Below are 23,795 nucleotides of genomic sequence, written 5' to 3' on the forward strand. Positions count from 1 at the left end.
ATGCTGATTCATGCAGCAAACGTTTATTGATTAGCTGAGATGATGTTATTGATTAGCTAAGATGGTGTTATGGATTGAGGTGTGTCTTCCCAAAATATATGTTGGGATCCTAACCCCATACCTGTGGGTGTAACACCGTTTGGGAACAGGGTTTTCTTTGTTGTGTTAATGAGGCCATATCAGTGTAAGGTGTGTTTTAAACCTACTCACTTTGAGATAGAAAAAGAGCAGATTAAGCAGAGACGCAGGGAAGAATTAGGGAATGATTGATGCCTTGTGGAGATTTCCAAGGAACTCAAGGAGAGTGCTAGAGAAACTGAGATAAGGATTTTCCCCTAGAGTGGGCAGAGGGAGCCATCCCCTAAGGCCAGTGCTCTGTATATGGTCTTCTGGCATTCTAAACTGTGAGAAAATAAATTTCTGTTCGTTAAAGCCATCTACTTGTGGTGTTTCTGTTACAGCAGCACTAAGAAACTAAGACAGATGGAGTACTGGGGGCACCACCATTTTATAGAGGAATGGAGTCTGAGAATGGTCAGGAGGAAGAGAATGTTGCTGAAGGTGGGAAAAATTTCAAGAAGGTAGGAGTGGTTATCACTCTGAAATATCATAGAAAGTCGAGTTCAGATCGCAGCTAAAAAGTACATTATGGATTTAACCTTAATGAGAATCTTTTCATTATTATGGTGAGGAACAGAAATCCTATTGTGTGGGTTAAGAAAGAAATTGAAGATGTAGAAGTGAAGATATCATACATAAGTTACACTTTGAGAATTAGAAGCTATAAGAGAGAGTTTAAAGAGAGTGGGGTAATTGGTGGAGCCTAGTACCTTGGAGACGGTAGTGGTAGAGATCCAAGGGTAAAGGAAAAAGCCTTCCTTCTCTTTGAAGATGGAAGAATAAACATGTATTTTGATGGCTTTCTTAGTGGTAGCAGAGAGGGAGGTGACCCTTCTTTTGCGCTATGAAGATGGTGACTCAGTCCTTGGCCGAGGATGAGGGCAGCAGGGGTATGACAGAAAGTTTGAGACAAGCCCAGTGATGGTGGTTGAGAATAGAGGATTAGAGGCTTGTGACACAAGTGTCCTGGCTCTTGTTTGTTCAGTGAAAGCATGTGAACGCTCTGTAGAGTGTTAAAGCAATTTAAGGTAGCCTTATTCTTTTACTTCATCATCACCTTGCAAAGCCATTTTATAATATGATTTATTAGATTATGGCTTTGTTTACATTATTTATATTTAACTTCTAAGTATATCTCCTGATTACTTTATTAACACTAACAGACTCTGCCTTCTTTGCTGGGTTAGGGAAATAGCCAGTTGCAGAAATATCAGATATTTGGAAAACACTTTTGTCTTATTAGTACTACAATTATAAAAGATACCTTACTCTGAAGATGTAATTTTAAGAATACTGTGTATGTGCTCCATTTCGGAAGGTGACATTTTCTGAAATTGTCCTTAAATTCTGAGTGGGCGCTACGGTTACCTAAGAAGTGGCTGCTGCTACACTGACCAACTCAGGGCCACGCTGGGAGGACCTTTGCCAGCGTACAGCCTTGCTACATCAGTCTTTCATGAATCACTCTCCTCAGAGCTACTCAAGGACAGCCAGGGATGGTGTTATTATCTTTTTTTGTACCTCTGGGGCCAATCACAATACCTAAAGTGTAATAGTTCTAATAGTTTTTTTTAGTTTTTGTTGAAAGAGCAAGCATTGTAGTTATGGTGGCCATATAGCCAAGATCTTCTGGGTCACTCGTAATTTCAAATACTTTGTTTGCCCCCAAAAGCATAGTCCTTTTTGTCAGATCACAGACCCCAGTTTTTTACTTGGAAATGGTAGTTGGCCTTCTGAGCTGAGCATGTGGTCAAAGTATTATGGGAGCCGAGAGGTAAAAGGGACTAATTTTACTGAGAGGAGAAAGAAGGGAGAAGTTGAAGAACGTGTCACAGGGCAAATGCCATTTGAGCTCTGCCTTAAACTCCTGTCTGAGTGTGCCATGCAGAGCACAGAGGGAGAATGCTTGGGAGACAGCAACTATGCATGAGGGCGTGGGCCATAAAAATTCATTTTCTGTTGGAGAATGAGGAGTTTAGATAAGTCAAAATGTATTTTTGGAATGTGTATATATATTTTTTATACTGGCTAGAGAGGAGCCTGGAAAAGTCTGATTGGAATAGCTTGTGCAGGACCTTAAATGGTAAGATTTTCGATTTGATCTTAATTTTAACATTGAAAGAAATGTTAGTGATTTGGATAACTTTTGATACAGGAGGAAAAACTGAAGAAGCTTGTAGGAGGTCACCCATTCGGTTATTGCCAGAGCTGGCAGTGGACCCTGAGACTTGGACTTGTTTTAGTGCTCTGGTCAATAAACAGATTGTCTATTTAGTAAAACCAATTTATAAACTTTTCCTCTGTCCGATTTGAATTGTATTTTTAGTATGCGTCACATAATTTGAGGAGCCCTGGTGGCACAATGGTTAAAGTGCTTGGCTGCTAAACTGAAGATTGGCAGTTTGAACCCACCAGCCGCTCTGTAGGAGATAGATGTGGCAGTCCACTTCTGTAAAGATTACAGCCTTGGAAACCCTATGGGGCAGTACTTCTTTGTCCTGTAGGGTCACTATGAGTCAGAATTGGCTCGAGGGCAGTGGGTATCACATAATCTACATGAAAACACTTGTCATTGGCTTATCGTGGTTATTTTTGGCCTTTAATAGGAATACACTTCTGTTGGTTGCCACAAGGTGGCATTGGCCTCAAAGTTACTCTATTAGGTGTGTATCTTGGGCATTTAGTATGATGTTCTCTGCTTTTTCTTATCTTCTTATGTTTATTTTTACATTCCTCTTATATGAACTTAAATGGAATGGATATTGTTAAACTAAGGTTTCATCACTAATGCTAGCGAAGTTTTCTTTTTCTTTGCCATTTAATTCTGTAAAATTGAAAAAAATTAGATGTAAAAATTTCAAGCGTTACAGAAATGTGTAACTGGGAAAGTGAAAGCCCTTTGAAATTCCACTTCATCTTTCCATATTAGAGCTATATTATTTGTAAAAAATGACAAATCGTGTTTTAAATATTATTTAATAGTACCATATTAAGAGTTTCCTATTGTTTAATAGTATAATTTATTTAAACTTGCCCATTTTAAAAGGTATTAGGCCAATAGTTTTGTAAGTTTTTCTGTCCTGAAATAATCATTTTAAATTTTGTTTTTAATACCACTCTTACAAGTATTTTTTCACCTGAAACAATTATTATATTCCTGTTAGTATATATTGCCAAAGTTGTTAATGAAATGAAATTGTGAAATAAATGCTTGTATTTAAAACAGGACTGCAGCTATAATTTATTCTTTGTAAAATGTGTGAATTGCTATGTCTTTAGTACAGGTGGTCCCTGACTTACATTCCAATGACCCTGTTGTAAGTCTGTTCTGATGTAAGTCGAATACCTCATTTTTTTTTTTTTTTTTTAGCTTCCACTATTACTGCCTTTTATTATCAGTGTCTTTATAAATCCAATATTTGTCTTTGGGGGTTGGATACATTACATAAAAACTTACAGATATATTTTCATACATACATAAAAAAATACACAAATTGTAAAAATTTACCCTGACGATGAAGAAGAGCTGGACGACGTTGGCATTTTGTCAGTTGAAGACCAGGCTGTAGCCTGCTCTAAGGCAGGGTTTTGAACAGTGAATCATGACATTGAACATCTGTGAGTGACCATCTGAGAATGACATCAGCAAATTACATGCTGCAACGTTGCATGTAGTACATGTTACTAACGATAAGATGTATGACGTGTGGTTCCTCATAACTCGAATACATCATAAGTTGGAGACTACCCGTGTAGGTCTTACTGGTTAAACTTCATGATCTTTTCATAGAGTAAGGAGTTTCAGAGTTCATCTAGCTTAGCTTCTAGGATCGTATTTATATCATTTGTCTCTCAAATACATATATTTAGTGAAATTCTTGTATAATACTTTTTATAAAAAAAATTTAAACTATCCTTTTTGAGTTACATCCATATTAATTGTTTTTTCAAATCATTTGTGACAATAACTCTTTTTTTCTTTCAGGTTGTTTTTGAGCACATTTACTCTAGCAGTTTCAGCTGGTGCTGTTTTGCTTTTACCCTTCTCAATAATCAGCAATGAAATCCTGCTTTCTTTTCCTCAAAACTACTATATTCAATGGCTAAATGGCTCCCTGATTCATGGTTAGTATATATTGCTTAATATAATCACAGTTAATATTTTACTTTTTAACTGCACTGTATTTTAAAATATTTCTTAGTTTTTATCATAATCTACAACTTCTTATAGTAAGCCATTTGAGTCCTTAATGAAATCAGGAAATCAGAATGTTTAACTTAACATTCCTATTCTTCATTATTTGTAAAAGACTTTTCTACGCAGTCAAGAAGCAGTTTTATACTTGCCATGATTTTGGTAGATTAATTTTCATTTAAATATTTAGCAATAGAAGTTGAGTTTATCTGGATATGTCAGTAGAACTCAAGTTCCATTTATTTAAGACCTAAAACACTATAACCATAGTTTCTATTTTATTTATTTGCTATTAGCTTTTTAGTCTTTTCAAAATACATGTTGGAAGGAAAAAAACCTTTTCTGTCAACTACAAACTTTAAAATTAATGTGGTTTAAAAAAATAATGATTTATCACAGGCAACATGGTGTATTGCTTTGGAGCTAAACAGACCTGCCTTCAAATCTTGGCTCTGCCACTTTACAGCGGACTTTGGGCAAATCACTGTTTTTCTTTGACCTCAGTTTGCTGTTCTCTTGAAGTGGGATTATAAAACTACCTTGCAGGCCTGATTTTAGGAAGAGGAATAATGTATATAAAATAACTGCCTCTTAATAGGTGGTAGATATTATGATGATGGTTATTTACTTACTCTTTCTGAAGAGTCTTACTGTTTTTTGCAAATTAATCTAGCATGTGTACGCTTAACATTTTTCTCTCATAGAACATGTTGGCAAATTATCTTTTGGGGGAGCATACTTAATTATCAGAGTTGAATTACGGCTCTTAAGAGATTTTGTCATCTTTCATGCATGTCCTGCCTGTCCCCCGACTCCATTTTATTTGTGTTACTAGTTATTGTGTTATTAGTTACTATTTTTAGTGTCTGGCATTATTAGCTGTTAGTATTAATAGTTATTTTATTATTCATACAACAACGATCACGAGGATGGCAAGGACCGGGCAGTGTTTTGTTCTGTTGTACATAGTATCTCTGTGAGTTGGAACCAACTAGACAGCACCTAACAACAATGACAACATATACATACATGCACACAGACACACACACATAGATGCACATATATGTATACGTAGACGCTATATATATATTATGTACATATATATGTACATACATGAATGTATATGCATGTATGCATACATACATACATACATACGTGTGTGTGTGTGTGTGTATAGTCCCTAGGTGGTGCAAACAGTTAACATGCTTGGATGTTAAAGGTCACAGGTTCAAGTCCACCCAGAGACGCCTTGGAAGAAAGGCCTGGTGGTCTACCTCTGAAAAATCAGCCATTGAAAACTGTGTGGAGCTCAGTTCTACTCTGATGCTCGTGGGGTTGTCATGAGTTAGAATTAACTTGATGGCAACTGGAGAAAAAAAAATATATATTTATGTCCATACAGCAGTTTCAGGAGGTAGCATATGATAGAGAAACTATGGAACTGAGGGAAGGAGTCCAAGCCCCACTGAAGGCAAGTGAGAAATAAGGCTCCAGGAATTGATGGAATACCAACCGAGATGTTTCAACAGTGGACGCAGCGCTGGAAGCGTTCGCTCACCTGTGCCAAGACAGCTACCTGGCCAATCGAGTGAAAGAGATCCATATGTGTGCCCATTCCAAAGAAACATCCAGTACAATGCAGAAATTACCAAACAGTATCATTGATATTACACATAAGTAAAATTTTGCTGAAGGTAATTCAAAAATGGTTACAACAGTACATTGCCAGGGAACTGCCAGAAATTCAAGCTGGGTTCAGAAGAGGATGTGGAATGAGGAATAGGATTGCTGATGTCAGATGGATTCTGGCTGAAAGCACAGAATACCAGAAGGATGTTTACCTGTGTTTTATTGACTACGCAGAGGAACCTGTACATTGGCCAAGAGGCAGTTGTTTGAACAGAATAAGGGGATTCTGTGTGGTTTAAAGTCAGGAATGGTGTGCGTCAGAGTTGTATGCTTTCACTGTACTTATTCTATCTATATGTGGAACAAATAGTATGAGAAGCTGGGCTATATGAAGAAGAATGTGGCATCAGGATTGGAGGAAAACTCATTAACCAGCTGTGATACCTGGATGACTCAGCCCTGCCTGCTGAAAGCGAAGCGGACTTGAAGCACTTACTGATGAAGTTCAGTATGGATTACACCTCAACATAAAGAAAACAAAAATCGTCACAACTGGACCAATAAACAACATCATGATAAAAGGAGAAAATATTGAAGTTGTCAAGGATTTCATTTTACTTGGATCCACAGTCAACACCCATGGAAGCAGCAGTCAAGAAAGCAGACAACATATTGCTTTGGGCAAATCTACTGCAAAAGGTCTCTTTAAAGTGTTTTAAAAAGCAAAGATGTCACTTTAAGGACTAAGATGTGCCTGACCCAAGCCATGATATTTTCAGTCGCCTCATATGCACCTGAAAGCTGGACAATGAATAAGGAAGACCGAAGAAAAATTGGCACCTTTCAATTACGGCGTTGCCAAAGAATATTGAATATACCTTGGACTGCCAGAAGAACGAACAAGTCTGTCCTGGAGGATGTACAGCCAGTGCTCTGTAGAAGCAAGGATGGTAAGACTGTCTCACTCATTTTGGACATGTTATCAGGAGGGACCTCCTTGGAGAAGGACACCATGCTTGGTAAAGTAGAGAGTCATCGAAAAAGAGGAAGACCTCAACAAGATGAATTGACACAGCGGCTGCAACAATGGACACAAACGTAGCAGTGATTGTAGGATGGTTTTGTTGTACACAGAATCGTCATGAGTTGGAACTGACCCAGCAGCACCTAGGAACAGCTATACACAAAAGAACCAAACCAAACCCGTTGCCGTCAAGGCGATTCCCAACCATAGTGACCCTACAGGACAGGGTAGGTAAGGTTTCTAAGGAGTGGCTGGTGGATTCAAACTGCCTACCTTGTGCTTAGCTGCCGAGCTTTTAAATACTGTACTGCCAGGGCTCCAATAACAACCATATGTATGTGTGTGTGTGTGTGTGTATATGAATATATATATGACATGCACACACATACACATACATAATTTGATAGTTATGTGGTGGTCAGATAAATTATTTTCGAACACCAAAGGTAGGTGACCAAATCAAGACAGCTCATTTTTAGATGAATTTTCATATGGAACTAAATCTTTTACCCCCATCCCAGTTGAGAAACATTTTATAATTAGTGAAGACAGTTGTCTTGTGAAATAGTATCTTGAAGAAATGTAGCCAGTGACAAGAATTTGGTACGTACTTTAAGCTCTTCATCTTGTTTTAAGGTAAAATGTTTTACAATAATACTTTTTCTGTTTTGTTACTGAAGAATCTTCTTCTGAGTTAATGGTAAAATATCCTTTAACAATGTTAAAAGCTAACTTGCCATTGATCTAGAAAAAAATATATCAGAGGTAACCGATTTCTGTTAAATTTGAAGTATAGCTCAGTGAATTTGCAATTCTTGAGTTAATGTAAAGAGATACAGTAACGTGCTTGTTTGGTGTTATTACAATTTACTGTGATGCTTTAGATTTTATTTTTCACGTTTTGCATTTGGAAAAGATCACTTTCTGTGCTATATATGATTACTAGAGTTCCTGTAAAAGACTGTTGATTTATACTGATATAAATTATCTTCTAACTTATATTGTGTTCTCGATGCTGTAATCCAACATAAAAGAACAAATTAAAATTTCAGAGTTACCAGTTTTGTGTGTAAAATGAGTAAATTTCATGACTCCTGTTGTTTGAGAAAATACAGAATATACCCTTCGTAGCTGACATTAGTGTAATAATTTCCTAGGCTGTTGCTGAGACTGCAAAGCTACAAATTAAAACAACAGACAGCCACTCCCTTTTCCTGATTGTAGAAATAGTGTGTGTTTGTTATAGAGAATTTGGAAAATACCGAAATGTACAAAAAAAAAAATAAATAAAATCCATGCTTTTTCAGTGTATGTTTACATGTGATATAGAATATGCAATTTACATCTCTTTTTACATTTAATATTGTGAATATTTTCCATGCCATTAAATGGTCTTTGAAAACAGTTTCAATAGTTGTAACATGAGCCGTGTATATTGCAGTATACTTAATCCAGCGGTTTTCAAGGGTTAACTTGTTTTTAGAAGTAAAACCATTTATTCCTCCAGTGACTTAGGCCATGGACTTTTTTCAGATTTGAACTAGACAGCTGCCACGCTGTTCCTTGGAAATAAACCTGCTCTGTCCCCTTTGTGAATGTTTTATTTAACTGTTGAGCATTTAGAGAATTTTCAAATTTTTATTTGGGTTTCTGACCATTTCCTTAGGTAATTATTAGAATGGAAATTATTAGGCCAATGAATATTATTACCAAAATGTTTTTTAGACTTGTTATATACTCCCAGCAGGGCTTGAGGAAGCGTCCCCCCTCCACCTTTTTTAAACTATGAATTTAACAGCATTAAATGCTGTTACCTTTGACATCTTTGAACTGACCTTTGTTTCCAGTTTACTAAATAGAAATTGCATGCTATACTTGTTATTAGCCTGTTTCATGCATGAAAACTGATTTTTCATTACTGTAATTTCAATTTTTAAAATAATTTTTATTGTGCTTTAAGTGAAAGTTTACAAATCAAGACAGTGTCTCACACAAAAACCCGTATACACCTTGCTACGCACTCCCAATTACTCTCCCCCTAATGACACAGCCTGCTCTCTCCCTCCACTCTCTCTTTTCATGTCCATTTCGCCAGCTTCTAACCCCCTCCACCCTCTCATCTCCCCCCCCGCCCCGCAGGAGATGCCAACATAGTCTCAAGTGTCCACCTGATCCGAGAAGCTCACTCCTCAGCAGCATCCTTCTCCAACCCGTTGTCCAGTCCAATCCCTTTCTGAAGATTTGGCTTTGGGAATGGTTCCTGTCCTGGGCCAACAGAAGGTCTGGGGGCCATGACCACCAAGGTCCTTCTAGTCTCAGTCAGACCATTAAGTCTGGTCTTATGAGAATTTGGGGTCTGCATCCCACTGCTCTCCTGCTCCCTCAGGGGTTCTCTGTTGTGTTCCCTGTCAGGGCAGTCATCGGTTGTAGCCGGGCACCATCTAGTTCTTCTGGTCTCAGGATGATGTAGTTTCTGGTTCATGTAGCCCTTTCTGTCTCTTGGGCTCCTAATCACCTTGTGTCCTTGGTGTTGTTCATTCTCCTTTGATCCAAGTGGGTTGAGACCAATTGATGCATCTTAGATGGCTGCTTGCTAGCGTTTAACACCCCAGTCGCCACTCTTCAAAGTGGGATGCAGAATGTTTTCTTAATAGATTTATTATGCCAATTGACTTAGATGTCCCCTGAAACCATGGTCCCCAGACCCCTGCCCCTGCTACACTGGCCTTTGAAGCATTCAGTTTATTCAGGAAACTTCTTTGCTTTTGGTTTAGTCCAATTGTGCTGACCTCCCCTGTATTGCATGCTGTCTTTCTCTTCACCTAAAGTAGTTCTTATCTACTATCTAATTAGTGAATGCTCCTCTCCCACCCTCCCTCCCTCCCCCCTCTTGTAACCACAAAAGAATATTTTCTTCTCACTTTAAAGTATTTCTCAAGTTCTTATAATCCTGGTCTTATACAATATTTGTCCTTTTGCAACTGACTAATTTCACTCAGCTCAATGACTTCCAGGTTCCTCCATGTTATATGAAATGTTTCACAGATTCCTCACCGGTTTTTATCGATGCATAGTATTCCATTGTGTGAATATACCATGATTTATTTATCCACCCACCCATTGATGGGCACCCTGGTTGCTTCCATGTTTTTGCTATTGTAAACAGTGCTGCAGTAAACATGGGTGTGCATATATCTGTTCGTGTAAAGGCTCTTATTTCTCTAGGGTATATTCCAAGGAATGGGATTGCTGGATCATATGGAAGTTCTATTTCTACTTTTTAAGGAAGTGCCAAATTGATTTCCAAAGTGGTTGTACCATTTTACATTCCCACCAGCAGTGTATAAGTGTTCCAGTCTCTCCACAGCCTCTCCAACATTTATTATTTTGTGTTTTTTGGATTAATGCCAGGCTTGTTGGAGAGAGATGGATTCTCATTGTAGTTTTGATCTGCATTTCTTAAATGGCTAATGATCATGAACATTTCCTCATGTATCTGTTAGCTACCTGGACGTCTTCTTTAGTGAAGTATCTATTCATATCTTTTGCCCATTTTTTAATTGGGTTATTTGTCTTTTTGCAGTATCACGTAGATTTGAGAGATCAGGCGCTGATCAGAAATGTCATAGCTAAAAACTTTTTCCCAGTCTGTAGGTAATCTTTTTACTGTTTTTGTGAAGTCTTTGGATGAGCATAGGTGTTTGATATTTAGGAGCTCCCAGTTATCTAATTTTTCTTCTACATTCTTTATAATGTTTTATATGCTGTTTATGCCATGTACTAGGGCTCCTAACGTCCCTATTTTTTCTTCCATGATCTTTATTGTTTTAGAGTTTATATTTAGGTCTTTGATCCATATTGAGTTATTTTTTGTGCACGGAGTGAGGTATGGGTCTTGTTTCATTTTTTTGCAGATCGATATCCAGTTATGCCAGCACCATTTGTTAAAAAGACTGTCTTTTCCCCATTTAACTGTTTTGGGGCCTTTGTCAAATATCAACCACTCATATGTGGATGAATTTATGTCTGGATTCTCAGTTCTGTTCCATTGGTCCATGTATCTGTTGTTGTACCAGTACCAGGCTGTTTTGACTACTGTGGTGGTATAATACGTTCTAAAATCAGGTAAAGTAAGGCCTCCCACTTTGTTCTTCTCTTTCCAGAATGCCTTATTTATCCCGGGCCTCTTTCCCTTCCATATGAAGTTGGTGATTTGTTTCTCCATCTCGTTAAAGAATGTCCTTGGGATTTGTATCGGAATTGTATGGATTGCTTTTGGTAGAATAGACATTTTTATAATGTTAAGTCTTCCTATCCACTAGCAAGGTATGTTCTTCCACTTATGTAAGTCTCTTTTGGTTTCTTGCTGAAGTGTACTGTAGTTTCCTTTGTAAAAGTCTTTTACATCTCTGGTCAGATTTATTCCTAAGCATTTTATCTTCTTGGAAGCTACTGTAAATGGCATTGATTTGGTGACTTCCTCTTTGATGTTCTTTTTGTTGTTGTAGAGGAATCCAACTGATTTTTGTATATCCCGATACTCTGCTGAACTCTTCTGTTAGTTTCGGTAGTTTTCTGGAGCATTCCTTAGGATTTTCTGTGTATAAGATCATGTCATCTGGACATAGAGATACTTTGACTTCTTCCTTGCCAATCTGGATGCCCTTTATTTCTTTATCTAGCCTAATTGCTCTGACTAGGACTTCCAGCACAATGTTGAATAAGAGTGGTGATAAAGGGCATCCTTGTCCGGTTCCCGATCTCAGTGGGAATGTTTTCAGGCTCTCTCCATTTAGGGTGATGTTGGCTGTTGGCTTTGTATAAATGCCTTTTATTATGTTGAGAAATTTTCCTTCTATTTTGCTAAGAGTTTTTATCATGAATGAGTGTTTAACTTTGTCAAATGCCTTTTCTGCATCAATTGATAAAATCATGTGATTCTGGTCTTTTGTTTTATTTATGTGGTGGATTACATTAATTGTTTTTCTAATGTTGAGCCATCCCTGCATATCTGGTATGAATCCCACTTGGCTGTGGTGAATTATTTTTTTGATATGTTATTGAATTCTATTGGCTAGAATTTTGTTGAGGATTTTTGCGTCTACATTCATGAGGGATATAGGTCTATAATTTTCTTTTCTTGTGGTGTCTTTAACTGGTTTTGGTATCAGGGATATGGTGGCTTCATAGAATGAGTTTGGTATTATTCCGTCCTTTTCTATGCTCTGAAATACCTTTAGTAGTAGTGGTGTTATGTCTTCTCTGAAAGTTTGGTAGAACTCTGCAGTGAAGCCATCCGGGCCCGGGCTTTTTTTTTGTTGGGAGTTTTTTGATTATCTTTTCAATCTCTTCTTTTGTTATGGGTCTCTTTAGTTGTTCTACCTGTTTGTGTTAGTTTAGGTAGGTAGTGTGTTTCTAGGAATTCATCCATTTCTTCTAGGTTTTCAAATTTGAGTATAGTTTTTCATAGTAATCTGATAGGATTCTTTTAATTTCAGTTGGATCTGTTGTAATATTTCCCCTCATTTCTTATTTGGGTTATTTGATTCCTCTCCTGTTTTTCTTTTGTCAGTTTGGCAAGTGGTTTATCAATTTTGTTGATGTATTCAAAGAACCAGCTTTTGGTCTTGTTAATTCTTTCAATTGTTTTTCTGTTTTCTGTTTCGTTTAGTTCAGCTCTAATTTTCATGATTTGTTTTCTTCTGGTGCCTGTGGGTTTGTTCTGTTGCTCTCTTTCTATTTGTTCAAGTTGTAGGAATAATTGTTTGATTTTGGCCCTTCTTTTTGGATGTGTGGATTTATTGATATAAATTGGCCTCTGAGCACCGCTTTTGCTGTGTCACAAAGGTTCTGATAGGAAGTGTTTTCATTCTCATTGGATTCTCTGAATTTCTTTATTCCCTTAATGTCTTGTATAGTTCAGTCTTTTTTGAGCAGGGTATTGTTCAGTTTCCACGTGTTTGATTTCTTTTCCCGTTATTGATTTCCACTTTTATGGCCGTACGGTCAGAGAAGATGTTTTGTAATATTTCAGTGTTTTGCATTCTGCTAAGGCTTGCTTTATGACCTAATATGTGGTCTATTGTAGAGGATGTTCCATGTGCACTAGAAAAGAAAGTATACTTGTTTGCTGTTGGGTGGAGTGTTCTGTGTATGTCTACGAGGTCAAGTTGGTTGATTGTGGCATTTAGATCATCCATGTCTTTATCAAGCTTCTTTCTGGATGCCCCGTCCTTCACCAAAAGCGATGTGTTGAAGTCTCCTACTATTATTGTAGAGCTATCTTACTTTTCAATGCTGACAGTGTTTGTTTTATGTATCTTGCAGCCCTGTCATTGGGTGCATAAATATTTAATATGGTTTTATCTTCTTGGCGTATTGTCCCTTTAATCATTACATAGTGTCCTTCCTTATCCTTTCTGATGGATTTAACTTTAAAGTCTATTTCGTCAGAAATTAATATTGCCACTCCTTCTCTTTTTTGATTGTTTTTTGCTTGATGTATTTTTTTTGATCCTTTGAGTTTTAGTTTGTTTGTGTCTCTAAGTCTAAGGTGTGTCTCTTGTAGGCAACATATAGATGGATCTTGTTTTTTAATCCTTTCTGCCGCTCTCTCTCTTTATGGGTGCATTTAGTCCATTTACATTCAGGGTAATTACGGATAGGTGTGAATTTAGTGCTATCATTTTGATGTCTTTTTTTGTGTGTTGACAGTTTCTTTTTCCCACTTGATTTATGTGCTGAGTAGATTTTCTTTATATATTGTCCTTTCCTCATATTTGTTGTTGATTTTGTTTCTGCTGAGTCTCTATTTTTTTCTTGTATTTTATTTTGATGAGTAGGATAGTATGTCTCCTTTGTGGTTACCTTATTATTTACCCCTATTTTTCTGAATTTAAAACTAACTTTTATTTCATTGTATTGCTGTATCTTCCTCTCCATATGGAAGGTGTATGATTACGTTACTTAGTATGTGTTTTTTTTTTTAATTTTGTCTTCTTTTATATAATAGCATTACTGTTACCCTGTTTTGGGCTGCTGCTTCTTCTTTTTTTTTTTTTTTATAATCTTGCTTTGTCTTGTTAGATTTCCCTGCCTGGGTTGGCTTCTGGTTGCTCTGCGCAGTGTTCTAGTCTTGGGTTGATACCTGATCTTATTGATTTTCTGACCAAAGGACTCCCTTTAGTATTTCTTGTAGTTTTGGTTTGGTTTTTACAAATCCCCTAAGCTTGTGTATATCTGGAAATACACCATCGTATTTAAGAGACAGCTTTGCTGGATATATGATTCTTGGCAGGAATTTTTTTCCTTTAGTGTTTTAAATATGTCATCCCATTGCCTTCTCACCTGTATGGTTTCTGCCGAGTGGTCCGAGCTTAGTCTTATTGGCTCTCCTTTGTAGGTGACTTTTCGTTTATCCCTCACTGCTCTTATAATTCTCCCTTTGGCTTTGGCACGTTTGATTATAATATATCATGGTGACTTTCTTTTAACATCTGCCTTATGTGGAGTTCGATGAGCATCTTGGATAGATATCTTCTCATTTTTCATGATGTCAGGAAGGTTTTCTGCCATCAAATCTTCAACAATTTTCTCTGTATTTTCCGTTATCCCTCCCTGTTCTGGTACACCAGCCACTCGTAGGTTATTTCTCTTGATAGAGTCCCACATGATTCTTAAGGTTTCTTCATTTTTTTAAATTCTTTTATCTGATTTTTCTTCAAAGATATTAGTGCCAAATGATTTATCTTCGAGTTCAGAAATTCTAGCTTCTACTTGCTCAGTTCTGCTCCTCTGAGTTTCTATTGAGTTGTCTAATTTTGTAATTTGATTCTTAATCTTCTGAGTTTCTGATTGCTGTCTGTCTATGGATTTTTCCAGCTTATTAAACTTTTCAGTATGCTCCTGAATAATCTTTCTAATTTCTTCAGTTGCTTTATCTGTGTGTTGCTGGGCTTATTCTACGTATTGCCTGATTTCCTTCCTGATGTCATGAAAGATTCTGTATATTAAACTTTTATATTCTGCATCTGGTAATTCCAGGAATGCACTTTCATCTAGAAGATCCCTGGATTCTTTGTTTTGAGAGCCTGCTGAGGTGATCATGGCCTGTTTCTTTATGTGACTTGATATTGAATGTTGTCTCCAAGCCATCTATAAGTTATTGTATTAGTTTCTGCTTGCTTACTGTGTCGTAGTTTCTTGCTTTGTTTTGTTTTGGTATACCCCTATGGGTTGCTTGAGTGAGCTAGGTTGATTATTTTTGCCTTTGGAGCTCTGGGGTCCTGTCCCCAGCTGGCTAGAGCTGTTATCAGGTATATTGATCTAGGAATCCATTCAGTTTCCTTTTATGAATTCAGCTCAGGTTTCCAGGTAGCTGATCATCAAGTGTGTGGTACAGGCTCTGTCCTACAGTGTTAGAGGGGCAGGGGTGATTGGTGTACATACCGGTATCTGATTGCAGCAGGGGGTCATGCTCTGAACAAGGCAGGGGGCGGAGAACTGACCCCCAAGTGTCTCTGAGGAAAACATGTGTCTGTTCTCTGGAGCGTGCTGGAGGGTGGGTTCTGCAGAGGGACCATGGGCACCCGAAGTTTTTGGTTGTAAGGACTGGGAGGCACCAGTTATCTTTGGACCCGTGTCGTGGGTGGTTGGGTGACCTGAGTGGAGCTATCAGTCCTTAGGTCCCTGATGTGGGTGAGAACCGTGTTTAATAGAGAAAGTAATATCAATCGTCAAACACCTACCTCTCCACCACACAGCTGAAAGGGTTGGAGTTTGCCAGCAAGGGCCTATTCTCCCAAAATAGGCCCACACAGGACCATACAGAACGGAAAGGTGCTCAAGGTCCAGAGACGGTTTATGCCTGGACAGGAGCCGCTTCTGTCCTGAGTTCCCCAATTAATGGAGCTAGCAAATTATCTTTTCCCCCTAATTGCAAATTTTTTCCTTCCCCAAGGCCGGGAGGATGGCTCTAGGTTGCTCACCAGAGTCTATCTCAGGCCCAGGGATTCAGCCGCTGAAGCTGGTTTGGGGGTGCAGGAGCGGTAATACATACGCAGGTACTTAGCTTTTGCCGAGTGCGCCTTTCTCAGGTTCCGGAGGTGTCAGTAGGCTGTGTGGCTGGCTGCTGCTTCCTGAGGACACTATGGCCGAACGCTAGTACCAGCCCTATGCCACCGCCTCTGCCGCTCCGGGAATGGAGCGTGATGGCTCCTTGCGATTCAGGTCCAGTAACTCCTCTCCGCTTCTGAAGCCACTGCCCATCCGTTCGTTTTCTAAGCTTGCCTTTGATTCTCAGGGCTCCGAGCTTGTCACAAATATACTTGTTTCACTTGTTTTTTCGGGTCTTTGTTGTAAAGAGGGCTCACCAGAAGCATCTGTCTATTCCACCACCTTGGCTCCACCTTCTCAAGTTTTTTTTTTGTTTTTGGTGAGGTAGAACATTTTAATTTACAAAATACATAAAAATATCTAATGCATGTTATCTTTTTGGCTGTTTTGTATCTGTGGCCCATTTTTGGTTGGTTTCTTGTATTTTTCATATTGAATTATGTGTGAAACACGTCAGCCTTTTATCCAGTTTTTCTAAGTATGTTTTTCTAATTGTTATTTTACTTTTTAATTTTATTTGCTTTTATGATACACAGAATTTCTTACATTTTAAATTGTCTAGGTTTAGGTTTGGATTTTAGCTTAGCCTTTTATTAGCAGCAACCCTGAGCAAGTTGTTTAAACTTTCTAAACCTCAGTTCTTTGTGTATAAAATGGGAGCAGTGAGGTCTAGTTTCTATAGGTATTGTGTGTAGTAAATGGAATAATGTGTATAGTATAAATTACTTAGTTTAATGCCTGGTATAGAGTAAGCATGAAATAAATGCTGGACTTTACTTTCTCTTCCTTTCCCCTGATTTGTCTGTTTATGCCTATGCTGGTGGCATATTGTTTTAAAGAGTATAGTTTTATTATGCTTTGGTCCAACCAGATTTTAAGTTCACGTGTTTTGTGAAGATTTTTATAAGCAGAGGCATGCATTTTATGCTTCTGTCACATGCTATACGGGATATGACAATTATACAAAAATTTGCTTTTGAATTAGCTGATTATTATAAGGCCCTAGAACCAATAATGGAACCCTGGTAGCACAGTGGTTAAGCTTTTGGCTGCTAACCAAAAGATTGGCAGTTTGAAGCCACCAGCTGCTCCTTGGAAACCCTATGGGGCAGTTCAATTCTGTCCTGTAGGGTTGCTTTGAGTCAGAATCGAGTCGACAGCAACAGTTTTGGTTTGGAGTACAGATAAATGTGTATATATGTATGTGTTTGCCAGTGTGTGTTTAAAGAAATACATGTTAGTTTTACAAAATTTGGAAAATAGAAATCACAGTGAAGAAAATATTTTTGCATTCTTAGCACCCCATGATAGCTACTCTGAATATTGTGGCCTGTAGCCTTTCAATATTGTATGTGCATGTGAATATATATATATTTACAACCAAGGTGGAATCCTAAGGTACTTATTGCTAACTTGTACTTTCCCCCATCAATATATAGTGAAGAGTTTTCCTTTCCATTAAGTACTTTTCTGGTATTTATACTACTGTCTAGAATTCCATTGTAATCATGCATTGTCTCTACATTTTTTAAATTAAAAAAAGCTACATTGTACGTCTTGATAAATAAATATCCGTAGAAGAATTCTGTAATTCCCTTCCCAGATAAGTATATGTGAAAGATTTTTGAAAAGATATTTCCAAATTACTCTTCAGAAAAACTATGAATTTCACTAGCAGTTTTACTCTTAGCGGTATTTGAGAGTTTCTGTTTCCAGAATGCATCTTCACCAATTCCTGGTGTTCCTTAAAAAGATATTTAACAATTCAATAGATGAAAAATTTCTCCTGTTTTAATTTCCATTTCTTTAATTACTAGTGAAGGTGGACATTTAAAAAGCACATTTATAGGCCATTTGTACTTATTTTTTAGTAAATTGCCTTCATGTATTTCCTTTTCCCATTTTTGCAGTGTTTGTATTTTAAGCAGTTAGTTCTTCATCTCATGAATTGAAACATTTCCATCCCAATTGTCCTTTGATAGTGTTTAAGCTGTTTTTTGACATGAAGAACTTTACCATCTTAATTGAATCATGTATTTCAATCTGGGCTTTGTGGTTTCTTTGTCATGCTTGCAACTGTGAACAAATGGAGTTATCAAAGCTTTCAGGACTAAATGAATTCAGCAAAGTTAGGACTAATTTTTAAGTGAATAATAAGAAATTACTCTGTTGTTTTTGCTTAGTAATTGAACAGCTCTAATAAGCAAATCAACGGCACTGGGTACTGGGTTAATAAGTAAACTAAATTGACATAAAAATAAGTTGTCTGCTGAAAAGCCACCCTGTTATTATGAAGAGTGTAAAACAACCTGGAGAGAAATGATCATAATTTTTTTGGTGAACTTATTTAGATTATTACTTGGATAATATATAATTTGTTTACAAACTGTTTTTTGCATATGTTATCTAAATTGCATGAATATGTTTTGGCATGGTTTTCTCTTGGTCGTAGATTTCTACAAGGAGGTGTAGTACTGCACAGTTTTGAGGATTGGGCTCCAGACGATTTAACCAACAGTGCAGTTGTTTTCAGGTTGGGCAAACCAGTATGATAGGTGAGCTGACCTTTGTTTCCAGTTTTAGTAAATAGAAATTGCATGCTATACTTGTTGATGTTACCTGCCACTGAGCCAGTTCCTGACTCACGATAAGTCGCAGCAGGATAAATGCTGCCCAGTCCTGCACCATGCCCATGATCAGTTGCAGATCGGTCCATTGTGATCCATAGGATTTTTATTGACTGATTTTTGGAAATAGATCACCAGGCCTTTCTTCCTAGTCCGTCTTAGTCTGGAAGCTTCACTGAACCTTGTTTAGCGTCGTAGCAACACGCAGACCTCCACCAACAGACGGGTGGTGGCTGCGCATGAGGCACACTGGCTGGAAATCAGCCGAGGCTTCCCTCAGAGAAGGTGAGAAGTCTACCACTGAATCTCCGCTGCCTCAGTGACTTTAAAATGCTCAAATCAGGACTGTTCCTTTGATTCTGTGTCTCAACTGGAAGTAAGAGCTACCAACACATGACTTGTCATATCATTGGTGCTAGAGGACTTAACCTTGGAAGTAAATGTATTTGTTTGTATTGGTTGTTTTTCTCATAATAACATAAGTGTATAAACATGTGTGTTTTATTTTGTTTATAGAACAGAACCTGGAACAGTGCTTCATATGTAATGGTTGCCCAGTAAACATATGGTGAATGAATGGAAAAATTTTATGGTAAACAATAGCTTAAACTGCATTAAACCATATCACAGGAAAAAACTTTTAAATGATATCATTGCTTATAAATATTTCTGCCTCAGGAGACCTGGGACTTCAGCCCTAGAGATTATTCCAGGGGATTTTATTATCCCACGGCTTTGTTCCTAATCTTTTGGTAGGTCTGTATCCTTTACTGCACGTAGTAAATTTCATAAAGCTTCACGTTCATCCTTCTCTTCTGACTTCATAGCTTTTTTTGACATTCAAGGGAATGCTTATCAGCCCTCTAGAAGGTCTCAGGGTTGAAGATTTGTCAGCCTTAGGTATGCTTGCTTCTTGGCTTTTTAAAAATTACAACCATTAATGGGGCCGAATTGATGTAAACACCGAATAATCACCCTGACGTATTTAAGGCTCATCATAGTCTAATCACAACCTATTTTTCAGTCTTTAATGATTTTTTCATATGAACTTTCTGGACTCTAGGCGATGTCCTATAATCATCAAACATGCTGTGAGCTTTCTTTGGAATGTCATTTACCGGTATCAGTCTTTAAGGGCCACTCTAAATTCATTCTTCCTACTCTGAATTCTTATTATTATAATCCATATTCATTTTTGATCAATCATTTATTGTTTTGTGACCTTTATGGAATTTTTTGAGTTATTATTTGTCTTATTAAATCTTTCATATGTTTATGCTAAGTTGAGGACTTTGAATATGTCTTAAGTTCCTTTAAATCTCATGCAGCACCTGTTCCAGTGCTTTCTACACCAGAAACGTTCACTAAATATTCATTGATTGTGTGACTAATAGCTATTACTGATATCACAGGAGGACTTTAGTAGAAATGAACTTAATTCACTTTGGAAAGAAATATAATGGCCTATCCAGTAAAATTATTAGTGTGGATGTATTTGATCGATTGTGCCTTAACATGTAAATCAGATATGGATTAGAGACTAAATTTACATTGGTACTTAATGCCATGTATGTGTTAATGTGTTTAGTTTGACTTAAAAACAATGTTTGGATTTTGGACATACAGATTTGAGATGTTGCATGTTAACCATATTACCTTGGGGTGCTCCTTAATTCTTCTGGGCCAGAGGAGTTAAAAAACTATAAATAAAAAAGTAATATCTTAACCTTAGTTCTAAACTCTTTTGTCTTCCAAGGTGTATCTGTCTGCGGTGAGAAGATGATTAAAACAGCTTGAAAATTGTGATACACAAAAATGTTGCTGGAGCATTAGAGTGAGACAGAACTGGTTCTAATCGTCTGATCACTGACAGCTTTAGTTGGTTGTCTTCATCCCGTCCCAGCTTGATGCCGTGAGCTCTGTCGTTTGCTCAGTATGGGCGATGACATGCTGACAATTACCGTTTATTGTAGGATGGAACAAAGGGGGAGAATGTACCTATTTTGAGTTGACTAACTAAAACGATCTGTCCAATTTTTTGATGTTATATTTAAAATAGGAAAAAAGGTAAAAAAAAAAAAAAAGTATAGAAAAAATAAAACATCCACTGTGATGCTTTCTGTATCTTGTATATTGTTAGAAATTAGTAGAAAACATGAAACTTCTTTGTTGGTGTTGTTGGTTGCCGTCCAGTCAGCTCTGGCTCCTGATGACCTTGGGTCGGCCCTGTGCTGACTTGACGACCCCTGGTATGTTGGAGTCCCCTGTTTCGGCTGTTGTGTCAGTCTACCTCACTGAGAGTTGCCTTTATTTTAGCTGACTCTCTGCTAAGCATGATGTCCTTTTCTAGCAATTGGACTTTCCTGACAGTGTGTCAACATAAGTAAGCCGAAGTCTTGCCAGCCTTGCTTCTAAGAAGCATTCTGGTTGTATTTCTTGTAAGACTGATGTGTTAGTTCTTCTGGCCATCCGCAGTATGTATATTCAATATTCTTTACTAATACCACAATTCAGTTCAAATGCATCAATTCTTCTTTCTTCCTTTTTCATCATCCAGCTTTCACATGCATATGAGGTGATTTTAAATACCATGGCTCGAGTCATATGTCCCTTAGTCATCAAAGTGACATCTTTGCTTTTTAACACTTTAAAGAAGTCTTTTGCAGCCGATTTACCCAGTGCAGTACATTATTTGGTTTCTTGACTGCTGCTTCTATGGATGTTAAAAGTTGATCCAAGTAGCGTGAAATCATTGACAACTTTAGTTTCTTCTTCGTTTATCAGTGATGTTGCTTATTGGTCCAGTTATGATGATTTGTGTTTTCCTCACATTCAGATGTAATCCATATTGAAGCTTGTAGTCCTTGACCTTCATCAGTAAGTGCTTCAAGTCATCTTGAGCAAGGTTTGTGTCATCTACATGTTGCAGATTGTTAATGAGTCTTCCTCCAATCCTGATGTTGAGTTCAGCTCCTCAGATTGATTGATTTGCTCAGCATACAGATTGAATAAGTATGGTGAAAGGATACAACCCTGCTGTACATCTTTTCCAATTTTAAACCATATAATATCTCCTTGCTCTGTTTGAATGACAACCTCTTGATTCATGTCCTGGTTCAACATGAGTGCAATTAAGTGTTACGGAATTTCCATTTTTCGTAGTGATGTCTATAATTTCTTATGACCCACAAAGTGGAATGCCTTTATGTAGTCAGTAAAACACAGGTAAACGCCTTTCTGGTATTCTCTGCTTTTGACTGAGATCTACCTTGATCGGCAAGGATATCCCTCACTCCACGTTCTCTTCGGAATCCGGCCTTAACTTCTGGCACTGTCTGCTGATGGACGGCTGCACTTATTTTTGAATTATCTTCAACAATGTTTGCTGGCGTGTGATATTAATGGTATTGTTTGGTCATTTCTGCATTCCATTGGGTCACCTTTCTTTGGAATGAGCTTGAGTATAGATTTCTTCCAGTCGATTGGGCAGATAGCTGTCTTCCAAATGTCTCGACGTAAACGAGTACCTGTGTCTAGTATTGCATCCATTTTTTGAAGCATCTCAGCTGATGTTCCGTCAATTCTTGGGGCCTTGTTCTTTGCCTTCAGTGCAGTCTGAGCTTCTCCTTCAGTACCAGTGATTGTCCAGTTCTTTTTGGTACGTGACTCTGTATTTCTTCTGTCTTCTTTTGATGCTTCCTGTGTCATTCAATTTTTTGCTCATAGAATCCTTCAGTATTGCAACTTGAGGCTTAAATTTTCTCTTCATTACTTTCAGCTTGAGAAGTGCCAGTATTGTTCTTCCCCTTTTTTTCTAACCCCACATATTTGCATATTTCATCATTATACTATACCTTAACTTCTCCAGCCACCCTTTGAAATCTTCTGTATAGCTCTTTTACTTCATCATTTCTTCCATTTGCTTTAGCTACTGTGCACCTACGAGCAAGTTTCAGAGTCTCTTCTGATACTCATTTTGGTCTCTTCCTTGTTTCCTGTCTTTTTAATGACCATTCACTTTCTTCGTGCATATCTTTCCACAACTTTTCTGGTCTTTGGTCATTGGTGTTCAGTGTGTCAAAATCTATTCTTGAGATAGTCTCTAAATTTAGGTAGGATGTATTCAAGGTCATACTTTGGCTCTCGGGGACTTGGTACCATGGGTGACCCTGTTGGTACTTGAAATATTGGAGGCATCGTCTTCCAGTATCATTGCAACACGCAAGGTACTACAGTACAACAAACTGATAGACAGATGGTGGATAAAACTCTTATTTTCCATCAATTAAAAAATGATATAATGGCTTCATGGCTACAGGCTTTCCTTTTGGGGTGATGTTTTAGGATTTAATAGAGGTAGTGGTTGCACAACGTTGTGAATGCATTAAATGGCACTGAGTTTCTCACCTTAACGTGGTGAATTTTATGTGAATTAAAAAAAACGAATAGCATAAACCTTTGGGAGATAGGAGAATAATGGAATTAAGCTGTAGCCTAAAATAAAATGAGGGCATAATTCTTCAGTTTTTGAGGTATTTTCCCCTGATGGGACCCAGTTTTTGCTAACCTGTCCATGCCCATAGCCAGTCATAGCGGCACATTTACAACATGGTTGCCCAGCTTGAGACGCAGCCTGTTAAAGGATAACCACGAGGAATTTGGTTGAGTCTCTACAAGGACTGTGTGCTTGACTTTGATTTCTCAACAGAAATAGGTCACGTGCCATCTGTTTTGGACATTATGAAGGAACAGCTCAAAATCTTTGTTTTATCCCTTTTTCGAGCTTCACAAAAGTTTTTAAAAAATCACAGTTTCAGATTATAAACAGTCAAACTTAAAAATTAGATTTACGTGTGTATAGATATTAAATCAAAAATCAGTCCTTAATACATTTTAATATACCATTATTTATTAAATGTTACCAACAGTTTAGTTAATTCATTTCAATAATTCAGCCATTTACTATCATGTGTTTCAAGGTATTTTACTAGATATCTATTAAGGTGTTGTTTACAATAATAAAAATAACAAATCTTAAGTGTTCATACTAGGAAATTAGCTTAATGAAAATTTTTGGTAGATCTTA

At 37.5% G+C, this 23,795-nt stretch overlaps 1 protein-coding gene across 9 annotated transcripts in view; it reads left to right on the top strand.

The window, feature by feature from the left end:
• LMBR1 (limb development membrane protein 1) overlaps positions 1-23,795 on the top strand; it is a 252,588-nt gene that overhangs the window by 71,173 nt on the left and 157,620 nt on the right. For 2 of the 9 annotated variants that reach the window (XM_049862905.1, XM_049862907.1), the window contains 2 exons: positions 462-581; positions 4,106-4,245. The exons of 2 other annotated variants lie outside the window; for them this stretch is intronic. In XM_049862905.1, the coding sequence (XP_049718862.1) occupies positions 462-581; positions 4,106-4,245 (260 nt within the window). Of the gene's footprint in view, positions 1-461; positions 582-3,399; positions 3,454-4,105; positions 4,246-18,018; positions 18,638-23,795 lie in introns of those variants that run through there. 5 more of the 9 variants (XM_049862908.1, XM_049862909.1, XM_049862906.1 and 2 more) reach the window with 5 other exon arrangements.

The sequence above is a fragment of the Elephas maximus genome, chromosome 20 (genome assembly GCF_024166365.1).
Source record: "Elephas maximus indicus isolate mEleMax1 chromosome 20, mEleMax1 primary haplotype, whole genome shotgun sequence".
NCBI classification, from domain to species: Eukaryota; Metazoa; Chordata; class Mammalia; order Proboscidea; family Elephantidae; genus Elephas; species Elephas maximus.